Source organism: Neocloeon triangulifer, unplaced genomic scaffold (assembly GCF_031216515.1).
Source record: "Neocloeon triangulifer isolate White Clay Creek 2 clone unplaced genomic scaffold, ASM3121651v1 ptg000006l, whole genome shotgun sequence".
Lineage (NCBI taxonomy): Eukaryota > Metazoa > Arthropoda > Insecta > Ephemeroptera > Baetidae > Neocloeon > Neocloeon triangulifer.
Genome location: NW_026775549.1, coordinates 4,558,548 through 4,583,528, shown reverse-complemented (window position 1 = coordinate 4,583,528; position 24,981 = coordinate 4,558,548). Strand labels below are relative to the sequence as shown.

The 24,981-nt window shown below is 38.7% G+C and overlaps 1 protein-coding gene and 1 long non-coding RNA gene across 2 annotated transcripts in view; one reads left to right on the top strand and one right to left on the bottom strand.

The window, feature by feature from the left end:
* Positions 1-24,981, bottom strand: part of LOC132194319 (uncharacterized) — a 166,674-nt gene that overhangs the window by 95,825 nt on the left and 45,868 nt on the right. Inside the window, exon 3 of the long non-coding RNA XR_009441531.1 lies at positions 5,601-5,757. This is a non-coding gene — a long non-coding RNA (uncharacterized LOC132194319). The remainder of the gene's footprint in view (positions 1-5,600; positions 5,758-24,981) is intronic.
* Positions 15,592-19,329, top strand: LOC132194303 (leucine-rich repeat-containing protein 24). The gene has a single exon (XM_059615480.1). The coding sequence runs from the start codon at positions 15,781-15,783 to the stop codon at positions 17,689-17,691; it is 1,911 nt and encodes a 636-aa protein (XP_059471463.1). The 5' UTR covers positions 15,592-15,780; the 3' UTR covers positions 17,692-19,329.

Sequence of the window (24,981 nt, the reverse complement as noted above, 5' to 3'; positions counted from 1 at the left end):
GGACGAAAGAAAGCCAAGGAGCCGAGTAGAGCCTCGGCGCAAGAAATGTTAAAAAGTTTAGACATAAAAAAGTTTAGCTCGTACTGCAAACGTGTGTGTTAGTTTGAGCCTCGTTTAGAAAAGCTCTTTATGCTTTGGGCGCGGCAACTTTTTGTCTAGCGTTCGCGATTAAACTTTTCTGCCGCCGCCAAGAGCCATATTGTTAATGCCACCAGAGTAAGTATTGGACTCATATTTGCTTTAAGGTTTTCTAACGCAAATATCACAAAGGGAGCCATTTAACAAATTATGCTATTTATTTAAAGTTTTTATTATTATTATTTTGTTTTCGTTAATGAAATATAGTAACTTTTGCAAAAAGTAATTTAAGAAATATAAAAATAAAAATGTATTAATTAAAATGAAACTTGATGTAGATGTATTGCTGCGAGTCAAATGGAGAAATCAATAGAGTAAACTGAAAATAGAATTAAATGTATTTTTTTTTTGCACTCCGCTTTAATTCCGTCTTGTAATTGTCCAAATTAGTTTTATTATTTCATTTATTTGGGCATAGATAGATATATCAATTATAGCTTTACTTGAAACTAAGAATTTTTATTATACAATTAATAATAATTTTGTAAATTAAAACATCTATAAACATGATTATTAAAAATCAATTTATATAGCTAGATGCATATTGAATTGGAGAACAATTGCAATAAAAAAGCCAATAAAATTATTTTGACAAATAAAAAAAAGTAATAATAATTACTTAAAACTACAAGTCAAGCTGTTTTTGCATGGCACAAGGTACATAGTTCAATCAGAAATTAATTTTCTCTCACAACGCCTCTCTTACGGCTCTGTTTTCTTGTGAAAATTTAGAGATAAACGCAATATCATTCAAGCACCAATATCATTTCGCAAAACAGAAGATTCTCATCTAATTCGCGTCGAATTTCGTCGGTGCGGGGCCACGAAATTCTCACCGAGCAGCACGATAATAAAACGATTTTGATGGCACAGCCGCCATTCAATTTGGAAACAGGCGTAATTAATATTTACAACCTTGAACCGCGGTGCGTCTCGAGACGTTGGTATATAATCGAAATTCGAAGGAAGTGAGAAGTGTTTCGAGCACGACGGCGCAAAGGAAGAGAGACTTGGTAATGAGGCCCATTATAGCGCGCGCTGTACTGCGCTCGTCGTCTCGGCAACTCGCCTCACCTGCCCTGTAATTCACCAAAAGTCGTCTCTCTGCTTCAGGCAGCGCTCTCGTTACTCTTTGGGAAGTGCGAAATGTCAAAGTCACTTTTCATTTGAACACCTTTCTCTCATCATGGTTTTCAAAATTATGCACGTGCATGTGTGTTGGAGCAAAATTAAATTTGGCACAAACTTTTACACACATCTTTCTTTTCCAAAAGGTATGATGTGTTGCTCGCAAAAATGGAAATGTAAAAAATATTTTTAAATTATAATTTATCTAAAAAATCCAGTTCTTTTACTAATTAAAGCAAAATATCACTGAAATTATTTTCTTGAATTAATATTTTTAAATGATTTGCAGTATTTAATTAATTTTCCCTGCGATGGACGAGAAATATGTTTTTGAACTTTTTCTCTTTCCTGCGCTCTTTTCATATCTCTGTGCGTTTTCTCCGCCAAATTTCTTGCTCTGCATTGTATGGCAATAGAATATTATTGTGCAAAATTGTGAAGGAAACGAGCATTTCTTTGTGTACCTTTCTCGGCTACGCGGTGATCACGGTTTCCTGTGCTTTGCGTGCTGTTGGCACTTTAAAAAGTTCATTATACCTTGTTCCCGACAACAGCTCGATCGTCAAGGTATTCTATCTTACATACACAGTTATAAATACTACTTGCAAACTTATGAATTTTATCATTTATTGGGAGCATTCATTGTGCGGAACAACTGTGGAACGCATAAACACTTTTTTACTAGCAACTTTATCATTAGATAAAAAAAATTTATAGAACAAAAACTTCGGTAACCAGAATCACGGCGGCGGATGGGGTCTTTTTGATCTTAGAAGTTTTAGCGAAATTCTTACTGGTGCATGGTGGTGCCGTTTTGTCCGCAACAATCCTTTTTTTTTAATAAAATGTTTTCAATAATCAAATGTAAACAATGTAACATTGTGGACAAATATTAAAATAAGAATACAAATATTTTTTTCTTTTTGAAAAGTTAAAATATGATGGTTTTTAAAATATTTTATAAAATAAAGAATTCTTTTCAATAACCTTTTTCTGGTTTTGTTGCATCTAGCTTTGTATTTTAAAAAGTTAAAGAAGATGGATTTATGAAGAGTTAAAACGGGGCTTTTAAACTCTTCTTGAAATAATTTAATTAATTACAAAAGGACAGCCAAATAGGCTCTTTGAGGTCAGTTGTACTTTTATTTTATATTTGCAAGGTTATATTGGGTTTCAATTTTTTTTTTTTATTGTTCTTGAATAATTTTGTTGCATCACCTTGATTTCATTTCCCTCAACAGCTTTAGTGGTTTTATGATGATTATATTTATATATTTGGTCAAGCCCGTTTCAGGCTTACTTTTTTTACATTGAAGGATTTATTTTCATGTTGTATAAAATAGTGAAAAATCGAGTGCTTGTATTTTACTATGCAATGCATGCATTATGTTATCAGTAGCAATTTTTGCCCAAGTTGAGCGTTCACTCAGTGCATAATTTTGCAATATATTCAGCGCCAACTTACCTCCGGAGCTGCTCCAAGAGCTGCTGCGCTGCTCTTTAGCCTGGAGGTTGTGCAGGTCCTGTATTAGTTCAGCACGTAGGAGCGCATGTGATATATTATCGCATGTGCAAGCCCTCTACCCAAGCTTTAATAACTTACAACGACAGCTGTTATGGATCTTTTGTTTATTACCCCATCAGCTGCCTATAGCTGCTTTGAATCGAGAATGCAGAGAGAGAGAAAATGAGACGAAACAAACACGCAGAGAAACGTGGTGACATACAATAATTATGATTTGAAAATAGCAATCTGGAATCATTTAATTTAAATATATACATTTTTTGTTAACACGATTTAGTATTTTAAGAAAATCCATCTCATTTTATTTCTTCCAAGGAGATGATTCAACAATAAAAAGGAACCGGCAAAGAATTTTTGCAGATATTGACACTTTTCCACTTAAATTTTCGCAGTGGTTTAGTGCAAGTCTTTCTCGGTTTGTTTTCGTTATGCAAATGAAACGGTAAAGCATCCCTTGTATATAATTGTCTGTCTAGACGCAGAGTCATCTCGAGCACATCCCCTGGCTGCTATTGTGCGAACAAAGAAAAGGACGACGCTCGAATTAATATGCGCGAATGTGAGAGAGACATGCAGTGCGGTATAGCAGCTTTTATTTCACCCTTTTCCGGCAAAACTTTACACTCGACTCGGAAATTCTGCGGAAAGTAAAAGTGCTTTGAAGGAGGCTTAAATGGCGCCTCATTAAGACCCATTAATCATATCCACCGTGCGCGCAGCAGTAATTAATGATGCTCATCATCAGCACATTAAGTAGCCTCTCTCAGCAGAGCCTAACTCTCTGCTGCGCCTTCGGCTCAAAACTGCCGAGGAAGAGAACATACTTCTCGCATAAACTGCATAATATTAGCAAATTTTCATCTATATACCTCAATCTCGGATCATCAGTCAATTTTAAATTTTAAAACACTAAAAACCTCCAAAAGTATTTTGCAATTTATCGGGAACAATAATGTATAAGTTTTCAACTCCAGAATCCTCAATCTTTAAAGAATATCATTTGATCATGTGACTCATGGTAAAATATAAAAAATTAATAATATTAAAAAAAAATGAACATTGAGCCTCCGCCTCTCAAAGCAGCTTTATTCCCCATTCTGCTAATAAGCTGGGTAGATTCTATAAGTAAAATATAAAAGTAAATTTTAAAACAAAGGTATGGAAACACTTTCCATTGAAAATTAATATTAAAAAAATTAACATAAATTTCGCACAATGAAGCCATATAAATTATATAAATGCAATATATAAGAATTTAAATATAATGAAATTAATTATTTTGTTGCAATTTTGATAAATACTAGCAATTCAAATTCAAGGCTATATGAAAAAAGATTTTGCAAAAAGAAATTTATATAAAGTTAGAGTCATGAAATAATACTGTATAGTTGGATCGAAAAATATCATTCAATATTTTAGTTAGCAAAATTTAAATTGAAGTCTATCAACAATAATTTAATTGAATATTTATTATTGAAAAAACAGAAAAACATCTATGAAAAAATCGAAATAATTGTCACATCTAGAAGCACAAATTTACATAATTTAATTTTTTCTGCATTAATTCTTAACCTGGAAAACATCCAAATGAAGGTGTACAGCAGCTTATATGTACTTGTGGTTTTAAAACTACGCCCAAAGAAATGCGCGCAGGGCGTTTTCGGATTTAAAAGGAGTGGCGCTTTCCAAACTTTTCCCTAACCGAGAGAGCGCGCAGCAATTTTAAGTGGATGCTCAGAGCAAAGCCCGTTGGGATTAATACTTGCTCCAACTTGCTTGTCCGCCTCAAGCAACAACTTTCAGATAAATTTCGCCGCGCATCCCCTTTTGTTTTTAGCATGCGCGCTTATTTTCTTTGGCGTCGTCCAGCTAATCGCAGAGTGCTGCTGCCGGCGGGGTGCTGACTGCTGTTTGCGCCACTGAAACATCCCAACAACTATTTTCCACTCGGCGTGCAATTCAATTAGCCCAACTTGTGTATATTTTTTTGCTTCGCAACAAAGCTCCAGCAGCAGCAGCAGAGAGAGAAAAGGGCTGACAAAGTACATAGCCTGCCTTTTGGTTTGCTTCGGCAACTGCAGGAAAAAAGAAACAAAAAAAGGTTCAGTAATTTTCATCTGCGTTTAGATGTCTCTGTTAAAGAGATGTTTTTAAAAATAAAATTAGAATAAATTGCACTTTCAATTCAGCGTATAAAAAAATCGAGGCTTTCAAAAAATCCTGAGAGGCACTTCATTTTTCCATTATAAAATTCACGGTAAAGTTGAAAAGTAAAACTGAAATTAAATTTTTATACTATCATCAAAAAATTTTATTTCTTGCCAAATATAAGTTAAAAAATAAAAATTTTATTTTGTTTGTCATTTTCTATATTTTTCGGCAGTCTTCCTTTAAAAAGAGATCAAATTTATTATTATATTTACTCTTCCGTAAATTCACATTATATATTTTTATATCTGCGCCTTTGATTGTTAAACCTTCAAATGCTGAGTCAGGGACTCGAATTAAGAGCAAGATTTATTGGACGTTTCCGCAGACAAATATTTTTAGAAACGCAACGCTCAGGTGCGCTCTCAATAACACCCAAGTTTCTGGTCCATTCATGCGTTTCGGAGTCTTTTGTCGATCACCTGTGAAAATAGGCTGAGGAATTTTTGGCAGCTCCGGGGAGAAACACAATTCACGCGTATATTTATTCAATCCATGAATGGAAAAAACGCGCGGCAGGCGAAGGCGATTGATCCTTTTCAAAGGGAGTTGCCTGGCACCTCAGGGCTCAGGGCGGACAAAGTATACATTTAACGTTTACCTGCGAGATGTTGCTCTCGAGGATCCTCTCGCCGGCAAGGTTAGATTTTTTGAGCAAGAAGGAGAGGTTGATGGCTTCAGGTAAATTTCAAATATACGCCCACTTCCTCTCATCAGACCCTGGCTGGTAGTAAATGACCAGAGAGGAGCCCGCGTGTCTGGAAAAAAAAGAATCATTTTCGTGTGTGCGTGATGCCACAAAAAAGAAACAATGTGAATATGAGGAGATTTTAATCTTTTGGGAAATTGGAATGGAACAAGACGAGACCGTGCTTTTTGAGGAAAAATTACTATATGAACTCTCGGTTAGGACGGACATGAATTAGTTTGAAAGGTACATAAAATAAGACGTGCTCAACCTGCTTATATATTTCATGAAGCAAGGGGCTAAACTAAATTAACTTAAGCTCATACAGAGGGTAGTGTGGTTTAATTAATCTAACTATTTTTATTCTTTATCGTATAGCGTATCGAAAACTCTTAATTCAAATTACAAGTACACCAGATCCAGTGCTATATTAAAATTAAATTTATGTTCATATTTCATTGTACACACAGAATTTATAAATATATTATAATGTAAACCTCATTATTACAAAATGTAATGATATAAATTTTGACCTAAATGATTCATTAGAAAATATTTTATAATAATTAAAATAAATAATATTAATTAAGTAAATACTTAAATATTACTTTATAAAAGGAGATTTTTTTTTTAATTTTTAATAAAACAAAACACACACAATTTTATTATGACAAATAATATCTTTTATGGCTTTAATTGAAGTGTTACTTTAGTGCTTTACAATTTGCAAATACCCATAGCACATTATCAGCAAAGAAGCTTGCGCAGTGAATGAAGCCGAGCATTTTGCTTTTCACGTCTATAGAGCTTATAACGATATGAGCGCCATTATATGATTTAATTACACCTTTGTTCTTCCCCTCTTGTTTACTTTCAAGATTAATTTCCTCGTAATAAGGCTACCTGGTCGATTGTCCGCGGAGAAGAATGTTAAGCCTGGGCCGGCGAGCTTGGAAGAGATCGAGCCGGGTTTCTCATAATCGTGCCCCGTGGCGTGGGAGGAGCAAAATGTATACCGACGAGCAGACCTGTCTGAATGGTCGGGGAATATTAATTATGCCAATGCTTCTCTCGACCGAAAGGCAGCACTAACACGGGCGGCCAGAATAAATATAAAAACTGGTTTTGTTTATTTTATCCTCCCATAGGAGCAGCATTAGAGTTTCAGGCCCCAGAGTGCGCGCGGAGCTTAAGCGATGATGACCGGCGCTGCATGATAAATTACGCTGCCACAAAAAATGTAGTAATAATTTTTATAATCGCATCGCGCTGCTCCAGCGTATATGTATAAAAAAACCTTCAAAGTTTTGTTTATGGAAGGCTCGACTCCGCGGCGCTTGTATGTGATGGTCATGATATTGCGTTGTGCGATTAAATTTCGTGCGTTGGGAATTTTTCGTGCAATTAACCACGCTGGGCTCGTGATTTTTTAATAAAACACGAGCGATAGCATAGGCGGCTGAAATAACGCTTGTTTACTTTTCCCGACAGCAAAATCGTCAGCTTTTGTTATAAAAATTAGCTGCCTTTGAAAAGGAATAGACTTTAAGGATGCATAGCCCCCTCCACAAAGAAAAGGTGTAGCTCCGTGCTAAGAGGGAAATGAGTAATTTTTCCGTGGGTCGCTTTTGCTTTTTCACACCCCGCCTGCAGTACAAATAAACGTGCACAGCAATAAAAAAATCTATCCGCCAAACAACCTTCAAGGTAGGCATAAGACGTTGCATGAAAATTTTTATATGTATAGACTCTATTGGTGCGTATACGCAAGTTTTTTAACAAGTAAATGTTTTTATTAAAAGATGTCCAAATTGTACTCACAAAATTTTTATTTTAGTATTTCATACATTATAAAAAAAATGGAAAAATTTATGAGTACGGTTTTGATCAAAGTTTACGGTTTTTATATATTTAAAAAAAAAACCACAAGCAATATTTTATCCTTCCCTCATTTTTTAAATGAATGTTGAGCCCCAGAGGCCATGAAATCTCGTTTCGCGTTATATTATGTGAAATTTCGCTTTCATCTCGAATCCACCCCTCGCCGAAGCAGAGAACAATGCAGGAGCTCAATAAGTGCGCGCGAGATATTATATCTCTCTTGAGCAACTAACAGCATCACTTCCTTTGGAGGAGCTAGCGCTGCAGAGACTTATGAGAGAGAGAAATTCACCCCCGTTCGCAAAATCCACCCCTCGCCAGCAACACGCGCGCGTGACTTTCACTTTCACCCTTGACAATATCTCCATTAAATCTGCTGATAATAATCAAATAAACCTGCTCAAAAAGCCGGCAGCAGCGTGCGGTGCGAGACGTTGCTACAATAATTTCTCAAAAGCTTCCTTAGCAGAACTACCGCGGGGCGCTGATAGGGCATGGGGCATATAGAGCGAGCAAACCAAGCAAGAACTTGTAGACGCGGGTTGGAAAATATTTTGCGCAGAGGGAAGGAGACGCAAGCACCACTTGAACGTTTAATAACGCAGACGCAGCAATATCAGATTCAGGAAGAATTATTTCCCAGTCTATGACATTCTTATGGTTAATCATTGTGAAATCATTGATTGTTAACTATCATAAAAATAGAAAACGATTATTGGAATTTATTACTGAACAATAAAATAAGATTTGCTCAAACACTTATTTGTTTTTGTGGTTATAAAAAAAAAAAACATTCTCAAAATGTTTTTTTTTTACCTGAATCATTATATTTGGAATGAAATATAGTTTTATTTTTAAAATTTCTTAAATACTAAAATTATAAATTATTAATTTAAAATTATAAAAAGAGTTAGAAAAGAAATTGGACTAAATTATTTGTCATTCTTCTTTTATTTAAATAAAAAAATTAAAAACAATGTCGATGATGTGTGATGTTTCATGCCTGGAAGCACAAAAAAAAAGAAAAAAAAATCAGTGAACGTGTAGAGCTTGAATTTCCGCGACTTCAAGTGATGCGAATTTCTCGGAGCGCGATTTCCTCAACTGCTGGCTCAAAAACCGAGGGCGAAATCTTGCTGGCAGCGCTGCCTTGCGCGTGGTCCTCGTTTGCATAATTATGTCAGAAAAAGCGGTGACGGCGGCGGCTCCTCGGCAACCCCCAGTCCTCATCCACTCTCCACCCATCATCCCCTAGCTGAGAGAACTGCGCGCTCTGGTTTTATGCTCGGCGCGCTCCAATACAGAAAATATATATGAGTCATACAGGGTGGAATAAATACTCGCGCGCGCATGGAGACGTCTATTTCGCAGCGGAGCGAGCAAATTGTCGGAAAGATGAACCAAATCGTTCGAGAGAGATGAACCTTTATAGATGCTGGGGGAGGCGAATTTTTTCATCCATATTCCTCCTCTCCACCGCTTCTCGGCTTTCAAAGAAGATTCCGTGCACACTTTATCTTCTGGATGCAGGGTTAGATTTTTGCGCATCATCTTTCACGGGATTTAGTGACATTGCTTCTCTGCTCGCAGAGTTAGTTTTTAATGGATTTGCGTCGTTTATTTTCAATGTTCCTCTTCTATCCGCCAAGCTGATGCCGATTCCACCAACTTTGTCATTTCGTGCGAGCGCGGGGGAGGAAAAGCACTTACCGAGAGGTTTTATGCGCGCAGGAAATAAATTTGTGGCTTTGAAATCAGGGAATATGATTTGCCCCCAAAGTTTTCTGTACTCTGCGCGATGCGGTTTAATCTCGAGACCATCCCTCAGCCCTCGACTATATATAAAAAGTATTAGAATTTAGATCCCATCAAACGAAAGTTTGAGAAGAATATAATTTGGACGGGGTGGAGCGTGGAGCGATTTCCGCTGCATGTTATTAAATTTTTTATTGGCAGCAGAGATATATAAAAATTGAAATCTGAATTGCGATGCAATCTTTTATTACAGAAAATCATACTGCATTTAATATTTTAATTTTTTTTTTACAAATTAATATTTCTTTTCTACGACCAATATTTATTTTCTTCTGCTTATACCACGTTTTGAATAGTGCGAACCCTCTACAAAAACGGGATTTTATACTTTTTTTCATAGCATTAATCATTAATTCTTTGAAATGTACATTAAATTTAACATTATAATAAATCACAATTAATCTCTTGCTATTTTAAACTTCAACTTTTGTACACTTTTGTAAAATAATTTATATTTTCTGGAAAGTAATTATAAATCAAAATATTTCCAATATCTTATTTTGCAGAATATTAAGTTACAAATATTAGAAAATTAAAGTAAATTTGACAGAAAAGAGCTTCGATCGAATTTTGCTTTTTACTTCACTTATTGTTAAAGAAGGAGGGGAATTTTTGTTTCGATCAGGATATTAATCTTCTGGTTCTGGTTTTATTTGTTAGGGGTGGAATTTCGTTAATTAATTAGCAAAGATAAGATTTAATTTCGCCTCAAAGTGTGTAGCAAATAATAACTATTTGTCTACTTTGTGCGAAGGAACATCAGATAGTGTGGAAGGAGAGAAGAGTTCTCAAGTCACAAGAGATCTTTTCAGTAGGTTGTGTGTTTTTGTAGGCGCATGGACTTCTATATCTACATAGCCCTTTTAACTTGAGAACGACGACGACGAGAGAGAGGCCAAAAACTCACTCTCCTTCAACCTCTCTACTCGTCTCCGTTGTGTTTGTGATATTTTGAACTTTGCTGGGCGTAGTTTTTATTAACTGCTGCACGGTACATGGAAATGTGGGCGGCACACTCTAGCTGGCAAAAGAATAAAAGTCACACACATGGGTTGGAGAGTTGCTGCGTGCATTTTCAGCCATAAATTTTCAGCCCAAAAGCCGTCGAGACACAAGAGCGAGAGCGGCCTTTGAATAATATTCAAGCTCCACTCCGGTGTTAGGAGTAGCATAACGAAATTCTTATGGCCAATTTTTCTCAGCTCGTTATTATTTTTTGTATATGAAAATAACTTTTTAAGTTGATGTAAAAAACAATATTTTCTTTTTGTTTATTTTCAATTCATAATAACAATGAGAAACGTGATCACCAATTTAAACGCCGAATTTGTGTATTGAAAGCGAGAAGCGGCTCTTGTTTCACAATTTATTTTGGGATTCTCTCTGCTCCCAACTGGCAGCGTGAAAGCTTTTCTTTTTTATTGACGCGTGGGAGGAAGGGTATCTCGTGCGATGGCTGATATTTTTCATTTCCTTTGGTTGCGACGGCGGCGGGCGAGTCTCTCGCGATATGGCATCATGTCCCCAGTCTATTAGGCAGCTCACGTACCTTACATTTGTTTCCCATAATTCTGAGATGGGTCCCCACACTGCAACCAGCAAGACACATTTCCAAAGCAGAACGGCTGGCACGCCACAGAAAATTTGATCAGCAAAGAAAAATCCGGCGACAAAAATTGAAAATTATAGTTTTATAGGAGAAATGCAATATCAAATCTTATTTAATAGAAAAAGCACTATGCACGAATTTTAATTTGACTAAAAAGAAATTAATTTAATAAATTATCTAATATTGAAATCGTAGAGTAATTTTTTTCAAAATTTATTATGATAAAAAAATGCATCATTTTTTAATTTATATTTACTCATTTTTAAAACATAAAATTAATTATTAATTATTTTGCAACCTTTTACTTATTAAAAATGTAGGCAAAAATAAAATTTAAAAAAATTAAATTATAAATTATTCAAAAAATTAAGTGTAGCATACTTATTGTTAGTTGCATTTATATTTGACAATAATTTTTAAAACAATCTCTTCTCAATACTGCATAAAATACTATAAATGTTTATTACAATCAAAATAGGTACTTCGGTACCATATATATTAAAAAAAGGGCTGGCAATAAGTTAGTATAATATTAAATGATATATTTTTTAAATCACCAAAATTATACTTTAGAGTACAATATAAAAATTCAAAACACAAAACTCGTTGTTTTCTCGCTTGCGAATGTTGAAGATTAGCGCGCGCTGCACTGGCGAAATTGTTATACGAGGGGCGCGCAAGTGCAAAAGTTTTGAGGATAATTTCTTCCCTCATCAGGACTTGCCTTTACCAAGGGAGAGCCAAAAGTCCTTCCGCTAACTGATGCCCGGCAGCAGCAGCTTAAGGGTGGGTTGACTTGTGGAAAGTGCTCGCACAGAGAGTAATTATAATGTGGTCACCGCCTGCACTTGGCATAATATCAAGCAGCATGCGGCCAAAACCTCCCCAGAATTTATGCAGAGAAAGGCAAACCCGCGCGCCGAGCAGCGCGAGAGCTTTTGCTAGCTGCGTGCGTGTGTTTTGCCTTATAAATATCTCGATCTCTGAGTGCTGGAGATGCTGTGTTGCTTGAAAATAATATCGCATTTTGAGTGACTTGTGTGAGAGGGTTCCTCTTAAACTTCTCCATAATTCTCAGAATGTTTTGTTTTTGCGGAAGAAATATTTTTCTCTAAGTTTCCTATTCAAGCAATTTTTTTGGTTTAAAATTTCCCGTACTCGAATATAAGCCAAAAAGCATTTTGTCAGCGTACACACGATGGATATTGTTTTAATTTTTTTTAAACTCGTAAACAATTAAATGTCCTTTTAAAAATTAATTCTGATCATAGATAGATAATTAATCAAAAAGTTTCAACTGGAAAAAATTCTTGTTAAATATGTTAAATTTATTTTTGGCATATATAAAGCTGCTAGAATAAAAATAACAAGTAAAAATTATGGGACAGAAACGTAGCAATTAATTCAGAATCTCATGAAATTCTCTCCGTAATGTTAATAAATAAATTGAATTATTCGCATAAATAAATAAATGAAAATTTGGTTATGCTCACACTAGAGATATCAATAAATTCCACCAAATTTAAAAACTAATAAGAGAGCTAAAACCTTTATTAAAGAAAGTGCTATGAATGGAGAATAAACCTAATTAAGATCTCCTTGATGAAAATTTTAATAAATCAAATCAGAGTGGATTGATTTTTTTTCATCTTTTATTCCTGCTCCACCACTGCGTTTGTCCCTCTCTGTATATAAAACATTAAAATTGCATGAGGAACGAGCCACATCGCACTTTTTTAGATGGCTTGAGCTATTTCTGCTTCGGTACAGGGGTGAAATTTTTGTGATCGGCAGCAGCTAGAGTGTGTGGGAGGAAAAGTGAAATGCAATTATTTTTTAGCCTCCCCTACGGAGAGAGAATCTGGTTCAATTCGTCCATGGCGCACAATTTGCCCCCTGCTATTCCCAATCTTGTCACGCTGCTGCTTCTCTCATTCAATGTCCCCATGCAGAAGCACGACAGCCGTGTGGGGCTCTAGGCCGGAAAAAACGCATCTCACATTCAAACTGGCGATAATGAGCAAATTTCTTCCGAAATCACGTTCCGTCGCATTGATTTGATAAACTTCTTCCCTCCCTACATTTTTTCGTGTCGCGGCAAATGTTGTTATAAATTATATACCTGCCTAACCATTTTACAATCCGAACGATAATAGAATATATAGAGAGAGGTCCTATTTTATTTTGAATTGAACGTGCCAGGGACGGAGGCGGCGAAATTTGAGTCGCAAAGCTTTAGTCAAAAGTAATCGTTTTAAAGCATTTAGAACGCCTTGGCTTTTTGTCCGGCCGCGCCAGAGCAGATTTCATTCACAAGCTGCTTCCCTTTGTTGGCCCACGCCGACCGGAAGCAGGTGAGCCGACAAATAACTTTTTGTTACCTCCATTCAGCGGAGGTTTTACCGTCGCTTCTTTTGGGATGGCGTAAAATTGCCTGGAAAAACACAGCAAGCCCTTGTTTGAAGTCAAAGCAGTTCCAACGAAACACCCACGGTGGCGAGAGAGAGAGATAATGGGCTCGCTAGAGACAATGATTGCGCAGGTGGAACGCTAATAAATGTAAGCGTACATGTATATAAGCGCAGCCCGCACGTACTGAAAACGGGCACGTATATATTTGTACCGGTGGCAATAAATCACACCGCCGCCGCCGCATGTATCAGAGACTATCATTGCCACTTGACGAAATAAGTGCTGCGCGCGGCAAAAATCAATGGCGCCTCGCAAATCTGGGCCTCGCGATTGTCTGCTCCCTCTCGCTCTCTCCAGAGCATTATCCCATACGTGCAAATTGCCTGCAGCCACTTGAATTACCTTTCAGGATCAATTTCAATCCGATTGACTCTAATGAAAAGATACCATGCCCCCGGTGCTCTTTTGGTTGCGCAGCTTTATAAAAAGCAGGGCAGCTTCACTTACAAATCCTCGTTCAAATCAATCCAAATTAACAATTTATTTGGACAAAAATTCTATTTTATCTGCCTTGAAAGTTAAATTGGTTTATATAAAACGAAATTTATTGCACCTCAGTTTTGAGGCTGAAGTTTATTTTGCACTTATATTTTGCAACAAATTATATGTACATATACTAACATTCAAAAATTTAAAAAATAAAATACATTCAAGAATTAAATTACCTTCAGTCTAAAATAGTAAGATTTAATTTGAATAATTTTGCATTTTTTTTTCCAAAATAGAAAAATTACATCCCTGAATTTTTCATTAACTGAAAATATTATAAATTAAAATAAAGATTATGAAAAAGGAGCTTGGTTGTTGTTACTTGTTTACTTTCATTTAAAAAAAATTATATAAATAGCTTGGGAATCCAAAGTTTCTTCACTTCCATGATCATCTCATCGAGGATAAATTTCTTCAAACAAAATAAAATTATGGAATATAAGTAATTTTAATTATTTTTTTTTTCATTAATTAAAACGTTTGAAAATTTTACTTAGATTTTTTAAATAATTTTATGACTTTCTGTCCAAGACTCAATTTTTTAAACAACAAACATCATCTTTTTTATTAATGAGTCAATGGCTAGAAAAAGTACAAAATTCACCAAGGGTTAGATTTATTCCAAACTGCTTAAATGCAAAACTAATTAAAAAAAAATTGGGATTTAGGCGATATTTGTGTCACTAACTCCGTGCAGTTTAGCATTTTTCTCCAAACACAGGCTTCGCTTGAAACCAACACATTATACTAGAGATAAGCCGTGCAAATACATTATTGCTTATTTATATTTTAATTTTTAATATAACTTTGGATCAAATGAGGCAAAAAATAAAAAATTTAATTTTCAGAATTGCGTGAAAAGGCTTCTCTTGTCAGTCAATGTCATTATGTAAAAAATAATTCCAACAAATTACAACCTTATTTAATACCCTTTATTTAATTTTATTTCAGATATAAAAAATTGAGACCTGCTGACAGTTGAAGTTTGAAATTTTAACTCTCACGCACGTGCATCCTGTTTCACACGGAAAATAATTCGTGGATCCCAAAAACCACATCCTAATGCACGTTCGTGCTGAAACTCATAGCTCACGGATGGACAGCTTTAGGGGCACACCAGCGAGTGGAGGTCTCGTACACGCTCGAGTGACAGGATATACGTTGTGAGAGGGTCAGTTTTGCTTTGAAGATTAATTTTCAAACGAAAGGTGAAAATAATATTATGGGAAATAAATTTAGTTTTTAATTTGCCATTTATTTGACCGCAGCTGATAAATTTTAATATATTCCAGAGCAATTTTGAGAAGGAATTTGTCCCAGACGAGACTATTATGAATAAACCGCGCGGATAGAATGGGAATAGGTGCTGTGTGTGGCACGCTAGGATTTTTTGTGTGTTCCTGAGAGCGAAGGTATGTAGGTAGCCTCGGGCAAAATAAGGTTTGGGCGGAACTCCAGTATTATGGCTCAGCATCCCTTTCCTTTATTCTTGCAGGTGAGGCCCGCTTGCTTTTTGTGTCGGTCGCGGCTCGGCCGGCCGGCCAGTGGGAGAAGGAGAGGTCGTGGCGCGCTCGGATCTCTTCGGCTGCTCAAGCGCCCGCCGAGCTTCCTCCTCCTCGAGCGGATGAGAGTGGAGGCCGCCTAGCGGCAGTCAGTCGGCTCTGCAGTGCCACACAGTGAACCTCGCTACTCGTGGGTGCTGCCGCAGTCAGTGCTTTAAACGCAGGACACAAACAGTGAACGCTCCGAGGCGCGATGCGCGGACAGTGCTTTCGGATTATGAGTTAAGGACTAGTGGGACTTTTGCGTTGATTAGCGGCGGCCAAAATGCAGTGCTGGCCGCTGGTTACGTGTGTGCTGGTGGTGTGCGCCGTGCAGGCCGCCGGGTGTCCGGTGGTGTGCACCTGCAAGTGGAAGGGCGGCAAGCAGACGGTCGAGTGCATCGACCATGCCCTGATTCAAATTCCGGAGGGCATCGATGCCGAAACGCAGGTGCTCGACATGTCCAACAACAACCTGCAAATTCTTCCGCGGGAAACTTTCGTGCGTGCCAATCTGCTCAACCTGCAGAAGGTATATCTGAAGAGCTGTCGGCTCGGACGGATTGACAACAACGCTTTCCGCGGCCTGACTAACCTGGTTGAACTCGACCTGAGCTCGAACCTGCTCACCAACATCCCATCGGCCACCTTCCAAGACATCCCCTTTTTGCGTGAAGTGGTGCTCAGCAATAACCCCATCCAGAAAATTGAGTCGCACGCCTTCCAGTTCATCCCCGGACTGGTCAAACTCGACCTGAGCGGCTGCGAGCTGAAAACAATCGCACCGAAGGCTTTTGATGAACTGGAGCAGTTGCAGTCGCTAAAATTGAATGATAACCGGCTGAGTGAGTTGAGACAAAAAACGGTGGACGCGCTGCAAAAACTGCAGGGCGTCGAGCTGCACAATAACCCGTGGGTGTGCGACTGCAGACTGATGCCGGTGAAAAACTGGCTAGAGAAGAAAAACATCCCCTACTCGGTGGAGCCGGTGTGCGGAAGCCCTGAGCGCCTCCGCTCGCGGTCCTTCGGAGAACTGGCCGTTGAAGACTTTGCCTGCAAGCCGGAAGTGCTTCCTGTGAGTCGGCACATTGAGGCGGCCGCCGGCGAAGACGCCAGCGTCGTCTGCCGAGTGGCCGCCGTGCCGGCGGCCACCATCAGTTGGTTCTGGAACGGCCGCCTGCTGCAGAACAACTCGGCCGTGGCCACTGCCCAGCGAGTGCTGATTTTCGAAGACGGCTCCAACGAGAAGAGCAGCTCCCTAGTCCTGATAAACGCCCAGGAAACCGAGTCGGCCGACTTTTACTGCGTGGCCGAAAACCGTGCTGGCACCGCCGAGGCCAATTTCACGCTGCACGTTGCCGTCAGACAGGCCGGAATGGCTTCGCTGGGCAGCGGCCAAATCGCGGGCCTCAGCGCCGCCCTGGTTGTGCTCATCCTCTTTATTCTGCTGCTCATCCTTCTGCTGCTGGTGCGAATCAGGCGGCTGCCGTTCTCCACTTCCGCCAAATCGCAAACGCCGCACGACGCACCAGCCAAGTCTGCGGCCGCCACGGTCACCATCGAGACGGAGCGCCGCAACGGCTCCATCATGATGAGCGACCCGGCCCTCAAATCCCCCGTCATTTGCGAAATCAAACTGCACAATTCTGCGCAAAAGCAGCTGCGTGGCCTCACGGACGTTCACTCAACGGTGGCCGTCGGCCACCTCAACCTCAACGGCCAGGCCTCGATCGACTCGTTCCGCAACCCCGACCTCATCAACGAGGCTGAACGAGCCGACGGCCCTCGAGACGATGGTGTGCTCGCTCCCCGGACGCTGTCCGGCGAGTACAGCCGCGCTCACGGAGACAGTTTGTATCCGTCCGGCCTGTGGGACGGATCGTCTGACCTCTACCTGCCGGACACCACGGACAAAACCCCCATCATAGAGGATGCCCCCTTCCCTTCAGTCGGCGGCCACCCATCGCCCTGGGACACCACCGACTACCCTGCAGACTACGGTCTTCCCATTCCTGGACACTCGCCGCCCCCGGCGCCCGCCCCCACCAACCCGCCTCCAACCGGTGCCAAAACGCTGCGAGTGTGGCAGAGAGGCACGGCGCCGGTGCTGCCGCCGGTGACGGCCCTCAAGAGGGTGCTCGGCAGCAGGAACTCTCCTGACGAGGGCTACCAAGAGGGCTGTGGCACCGACGTTTAATTTCGGACATAAAAAAAAATTGAACAATTAGTGAACCGAAAAAGAACAAAAACTGGACCCAATCAGTGCTGAGATGTGATCTAATGTTAATTGACGATTAACTTAAGCGAAAAGAATTGTTATTTTTTTATCGTAAAAAAAATCTTACGTAGTTGGAGAGTGACGTGCGTGTGCAAAAATTGTTGAAATTGTGTATAATTATATACCACGCGAATGTAGACGCCCTTCCTTCTCTCCGCTGTTATTCGGTGCTCGCGCGAGAGCACCCCTTTTTCCCGAGTGAGTGAAGATTTGGATTAACCTGAGTGACTGTGAATATAATTAATGCGCTCCGCAAAAAGTGGCACCGAAGCGAGCGGTGCCCGATCAGCTTGATTTCAGCAAATCCCTCTCCCACACGCGATTGCCGGGGAGAATTGACATATTCGTGCGCGATGCATGGGTGATAATGACGAACGTGTTTTGGCCGTCGGGCTCTGGAGATTTTGCATCGAGCATAGCCAACAAAATAACCCATTTTCCACTTGACGCCACTTTTATACCTTTCACACTTTTAATTTGCAAATTGAATCGTAGATGTAAAAAAAAATACTCCAAAAAGCGGAATTGATTTTCCTACGCAGACTGCCAAAACATGCCCATAATTGTTGCCTGAAGTAGAAAAATTTGTCATAAAAGCCAAGTCAAGATGTATAAAAAAAAAATATAATGTAAAATAATCACCCTCCCTTTCCCTGAAATACTCGAAGTCGTTTTCCACAAAATATCACAGACGGGCCACCAAACGTTTTGCAATTAATTTCATGTTTCATTGTGCGCAATTTTATTTTCCAGAAAAATTATCATAAACAAAATGATGTCACACTGCTTACTGTAATTATTAATTAACAATGTGCAGAGTAACAATTCATTGTTGACAGTCAAGAAAAGAAGTCAGTGTAAAACAATGTACGATTTTATTTCCCACAACAGAGATAAAAATGAAATGCGGGCAGCCCCGTCATACTGGTGCATGTTTATGTTTAGAGGGGGGCCTGCGTGCAAACATGATTATTCAGTGTTTTAAGTGGAAATAATGTGAAATGAGAGCGCAAAGAAACTTTAAACTTCCAACAAGCTACAAACCAAAGCATGCAAAGTTTCGTTTAATGTCTTTTTGTATTTCAACAACTGCTGCATTATTTTGTAATTTATTATTTGAATATACCTAAATTTTTGCGTGGAATTGCCAGAACAGTAAAGATGTAATAATTTTTAAAAATTATGCTTTCCGAATAAAAGAGGAGTTTTTATTAATTGATTTCATTTTGTATGGTTTAATGCCATAATTAATTTTAGTCTTAATTCCTCTTTTTTCTGTTGGCTATACAAATTCGGTTGTTCTCAATTTTTCATTGAAAGAAACAGCAAGCGCAAATGGGCCTTTTAATTTTTGAATTTATGCACGTAATGTTCTTTGTGACTGAATTTTGGCTCGTCCATTTCTGATTAGCTGTTAAGGCGGACTACTTGGGAAAAGAGACAAAGTGATGTGAACTGACAAAACTTAAATAATTACATACTGATTGTAAAAACTTCGTGACGCGATTTATGCAATTACTATGATAATGATGAGCTATAATATATATTTGGAAAATATGTAAAAATAATTACCCTGCTTTTATTTTATCTCAATGCACCCAAAATTGAAAAATTTAATACTAAAAAAATTAAAAAATGAACAATGGTTCTTAAATTTTATGAAATAATTTGATCAAAAGTAAATTAATTTAACAAAAAAATATACAATATTAAGGTTGACTGCTTGATTGCAATTCATTGGAATTAGCTTTCAGAGAAATCTTCATAGAAAAGTTCTTGAGAATAAAGGCCCACTTTTGATTCATTCTTTTTCTTCGAAAGGTTGCTTTTTGTGCACAATGGTTGCATTCGCGGGCTGACGCTTCTTTATTTCATTGCCGGTGAGCATCTCCGAAGAAAAGAGGCGCAAGCAGTGAGAAAAATTCAGTTGGTTACGGTCCGACGCATCTCTTCTCGCTTCCAAGGCTTCTTTGCCGCTGCACTCGAATAGAATGAGAAAAAGAAAAGACAGCGGTGAGCATCTACGGCGGGGCACAATCTCCTCGGCGCGCACAGGACGATACATTCATTATGCGACGGCGGCGGATAAAAAATCGAATGTAATTTTTTACCTCCCCACCGCATTTATATATACTTTTATATTTTATAAAATACGAGACGGCGCGCATATGCAGAGGCGGACAAAGTTTCCAGCCCGTCGTCTTGTCTTTCTTTCTCTCCTCTTTGTAAGCAACTACGCCCTGGCTGACTGCCGTGACTACGCCCCATATTCCGCCTCCAGGAGGCATTCCTGGTGAGGCCTCCACCTGGCTGACGTCACTCTAAACCCATTCAGATTATGTTTTCTTACTCGGCACCAGCCCATCCGTATAATCATCATCTCGTCGCAAACTGGTTTTCCAATTCGGTCGCTCTGCATTGTATTTTAGACCCACTCTCCATATATTAAAATGTTAATTGCTCGCCGATTTAATTGTCGAGCAAGTAATAAGTACGTGCAGAGGCGAATCCCCTCGCACGCAGCACCGATATTTCATACATCATGACCGCTCGGTTAATTACTTTTTGGTTTAATTTGCATACATTTTCCATTACCGCACTACAACAGTCATTTTGGCTCTTTTCTCTTTTTTTATGCGAAGCCTTTCAATTTTCAAAAGATTTTATTCACCGAGAGTGCGTTACACCCATAACCGTTCCATACCAATCGAAAAAAAAAACTCACACATGCGGGGACTGCGGGGCCATTTACGCGGTTATACAATCAATTTGCAAGCGAAATTTCTGGCCGCACACCCGCTGGCAGATCAATCATCCTCGTGGACGTTCAATTTTCCGGAAAATAGCCTTTTGGCTCAAACGCCGACTGTAAAAATATCCATTATACCCTTTACCTAATGTAACCAGTTCGGTCGGAGGTTAACTTTGAACTTAAATGAGACTGCGGGTCGTTTTATATTAATGCTAGTGTGTCGTGGGGCGTAATTTAAAAGGCTCCACTTTCTTCGGAACTGCTGAGGGTTTTCTGGGATTTTAATGGAGCCATTTATACGACGCTTAACATTTTCAATTTCGCGGCAGTTCTCGTCTGCTTTTTACAGTCGCAGAGCCAGCTGCGTTAAATTTACAATTGGGCAACGTGTGTGCGAGATTTGGAGAGAGAATTATTAGCAACCGCCGGTAATAAATATCAATCCCATAATAGTTATAACGCCGAAACTCCCCGAAGTATTTTAAATAATTTATAAAGTTTAACACCGTGCGCGCTTCCTTTCCACCGCTCGGCGTCCCAAGACTGCTACAAGTTACACACATTTGGGTAGCTCGGGGAATTAAAAAAGCGGCTCCTTTCACCGCATAAAAAGTTCGGCGCCTCCTTTACTTCTTCTTCTTCTTCTCGTCGGCGCCAAACAGAAGCATCTCTTATTTCCTGGCGCGCGTATTTACGCGTCTGCTCTGTGCGTTCTCCGCCTTAGAGGGCCGCAGAGCAAATTCCCCTATTGCGCATTAAAGTGGATGCTGCATTTGGCAGGCTCCAAAAAACTTTTAGTGGTTTAATAATGCTGGCTTTATGAGAGAGCCACACGACGGACGGAATTTGCTGTCATTTTACCCCGGAATCGTCCTCTCGCTGGGGACTTTGTTTACATTTTTTTAATTGCCTTTTGTGGGGCAACCGCAAATGTTGCGGCAGCTCACTTTCGCAGACGGTGGCGATTTTTTGCGTGTGCGATAATTTAGTCTGAATTCTTGACTAGCCAGAGCAATTAGTATACACTTGCAAAAAAACGTGTCTACTCTGTGTAATTGTGCTTCTTCTCGTCTGTTTTTGGGAAAGATAAATTGCACGTCAACGTGAGTTACACTTTCGTTAGCAAAAATTTTCATGTATAATTACTTCAAGTCCAGAGTGAAACAAAATTTTCTTGCGTTAGCTGGATGAAATTTATAATGTAAAGCAGGATAAATTTATGTGATTTAAAACTTATGTTCATATATATGTTTGACGATATATTGAAAAGTGAATTAAAAAAATAATAATGATATCAAATTTGAAGGAGCTGATATTTCATGAATAACTTGAATAGCTCTTTATCTTATAATGCACAAGTAAGACTTTTAGTTTCTGCAGCAGACGTGATTCACTTTTAGTCGATTCCTAGTTTAGGCGTTAAGGTTGACGGGTGTTCCTGCAACATAGAGAATTTAAAAACATTTATCATGTATATTCTTCTTGATAAATAATAAAAAAATTTAAAGTCCTACACAATAAAAATGAACCACTTTGAAGTTTCTGAGCTAAACAAATGATGATTTTATATATTTTATGTTATAAAATACTATAAATAAGTTAAATAGTTTTAAAGGGAGATATAGGACATTTCTGAAAAATTCCGTAGAAATCAGGATAAAAATAGAAAAACTAAATTAAATTTGATTTTTGCTGTTCATTAATTCTAAACTATAATTAACATGTAAAAATGCATTAGTGTTTATTCCTCTCTGCTTAGGCAGATAATGGTTTGTATGGTTAATGCGTCGCACACTTAATCTGTATATAACCACAAAGTGCTTTCTATTAAGCCGCGGCGGTCATTAATAACATTAATTTACAACACATGTGTGCTGACTTTAAAAAATTTAAAAATATAGCGATGAAAATCGGAAAAACGTCTGGCCCTAAATCTGGAAACGGCTATTAAAAAATAATTTCTCACAATTTATGAGGGATGTGTATATTTTTAGTTAAAAATTTTACCCGAAAAAAGCGTTGGCCACTTCCCAAAGAGTTGTACACATGCATTAATCCCACTTGACAGGCTCGTAAATCGTTGGACGGGCCGCGCTCGTTTTTAAAACGCCATAAAAATCAAACCCGTCAAATTCGGGGGTTGATCGCCGTGCGCTCTGTCAACCCGCAGCAACTCTCTCGCGAGCATTTTCGTCGGCATGCATTAGGAGCCGCAGCGTTGCGTGCTTGGGGGTGATTGTTGCGGCCGTGAGATGCGAGCTAGACTTGTCGAGTGCGCGCCTCCCAAATTTCTATAATTAGGCCCCACACCCCCTCGCGAGGAGAACCGTTTTCGCGCATAATTCCCGGCTTACTTTGCTCTGCCGAGTGGATCGGGCTCAAATTTAATTGACCCAGTTCAGCGGCATGATTTATTAACAGTCAGCGCTCCGTATATAAGCATATCAGCGCGAAAGGGCGCTGCAGCGCTAATACAAGGGCCGAAACGCCCGCCCGCCTGCTCGGTGGTGGTGTGGCGGCGCGGCTCAAATTGATTAATGCATTCAAGGGCACTGCCCTGCAGCCAATTTCCCAGACCGCCCTTATTTTAATACACACGCCGCTGGCGCATTCTTGGCCGCGGCAAAAAATTCTACCAAGATTCGGGTCGCTTTTTCTCGGAATGCAATCAACTAATGTGCGCGCTGCTCAACGTTTGGCCCCTCTATTTACCACACGTTGTTTTTTTTTTATCAGAAAGTAAATTTGTATAAAAAAATTATATCTGCAAAATCCTTTTTGAATTATTAATTCAGGAAAATGAAGCATTAAAGATATATGAATTTAGTTATCCCATTGGTTCTTCGCTTATTATATTTTTTGATCAATATTTACTTTGAAAAATGTGTACGTTCTTCAATATTCACGTAAAATATAACATAGAAAATAACAAAGTTGCTGACATAATTATATTCATTAGAGGGAGGGGAGGACTGGGGACCCTCCATTCAAATTTCATGACGGGTTGTTAAGTTGATTAAAAAAATTCACACGTTCTGTGGGTGATCTGCGTGGTTTCTGTCAAAGGAAAGTTACATAGCGTAAATATTTTATTGTATTCAATAATTTATCCTTCTCGTGCAATTAATTTAAAAAAAAGTATGGTCAGATTGTTTTGGAGAAGCATAATGTATTTGTTTTAAAATTTTAACTGAAAGTTATTAAATAAAAAAGTATTGATTTATCATAATATTATAATACCAACGATACCAATATTATATTTTTTAAAGATTATTAATTTTTTTATTTAATATACAATATTTTTATTTTTTTTTTTTTTGCAAACAATTTTTAATTTAATGAGAACAAGTTCTCACTAAGTAAGGAATTTAACACATTAAATTTGCATTTTTAAATTTTATGTTGATGAACTTGCTCAGATTTAACTAACCCATAAATTAAGAAATTTTTATATTATGCAACTTGTCGTGGATAATTTTTGAGTTAATGTTTTTGAAATTTTGGCTGTTCAAATGAGAGAAGATCAGAAAACAATGTTGAATTCTAATTAATAGAAAAGTGTTAAGAACTTCTGAACCTGCTGAAGACAATTTGACGGGTGCAGTTGAAGTTAAAATTGTTGCGGCTTTGCCCGCATATACTGACTTGTATAGAAACAAAATAAAGGTTTAAAGCGCCGGAGAAAAGTTTTGACTGCGGTGGTGGGCAAGGGCAATTGAAAAGGAATGGAGCTGGCACCGGCAGGCCACAGAGCTCTGCGTGGGGCTTCCTTGGCTAATTTGCATTGAATGGTAGTGGCAGCACCCAAGCATGCAAGCGGCTTTAAGACGGAATAAGAATGAAAGATCAGAGAGAGGGAGCAGCGCAAAAAGGAAAGCCCCCGCAGCATTCCACGAGCTCGCCCACCTGAGCGAGGCACCAAGACTGCCAAACATTCAACAATCAGTGTCACAAAAGTCACTCACCCGCCCCTGCGGAATTCTTTTCGCAGCGCCAGGTTCTTCCAAACAATCCTCTTCGTATAGTTGAATATTTAATCGGCTGGAAATTAAGTGTTGTGCGCCGCGCAAACTTTTGAAATAATAATAAATTTATATATAAAGATAAACCCCAACGCACTCTTGAAAGGAGCTGGGGAGCGTACGTGAGCAGGACATTTCCTCGTCTTGATGATACGCCCTTGGATGATTTGGGAGATGAAAGCGTTTGCAAAAGCAGCTTCTGAATCTTGAATGCAGGATTTTCCTTGGGGGGTTTGATGTATATTAATTATTCGCTTAAAATTCAGTCCTGTGAAGAGCTTTTGTCCGTTATAAATAATTTGAAATCAGAGGGGCTGAATGCTCTGTTGAAATTGTGGATTACTTCAGGATAATTAATTTTTAGAGCAACTAAATCTTTAGAGCGCATGAAATAATCTGTATATTTCTGCCTTCAATATTGTTCCAAACACATTC

What these genes read in the sequence shown, in the direction of transcription:
- LOC132194303 (XM_059615480.1), top strand. Translation starts at nt 15,781, where the DNA reads ATGCAGTGCTGGCCGCTGGTTACGTGTGTGCTGGTGGTGTGCGCCGTG.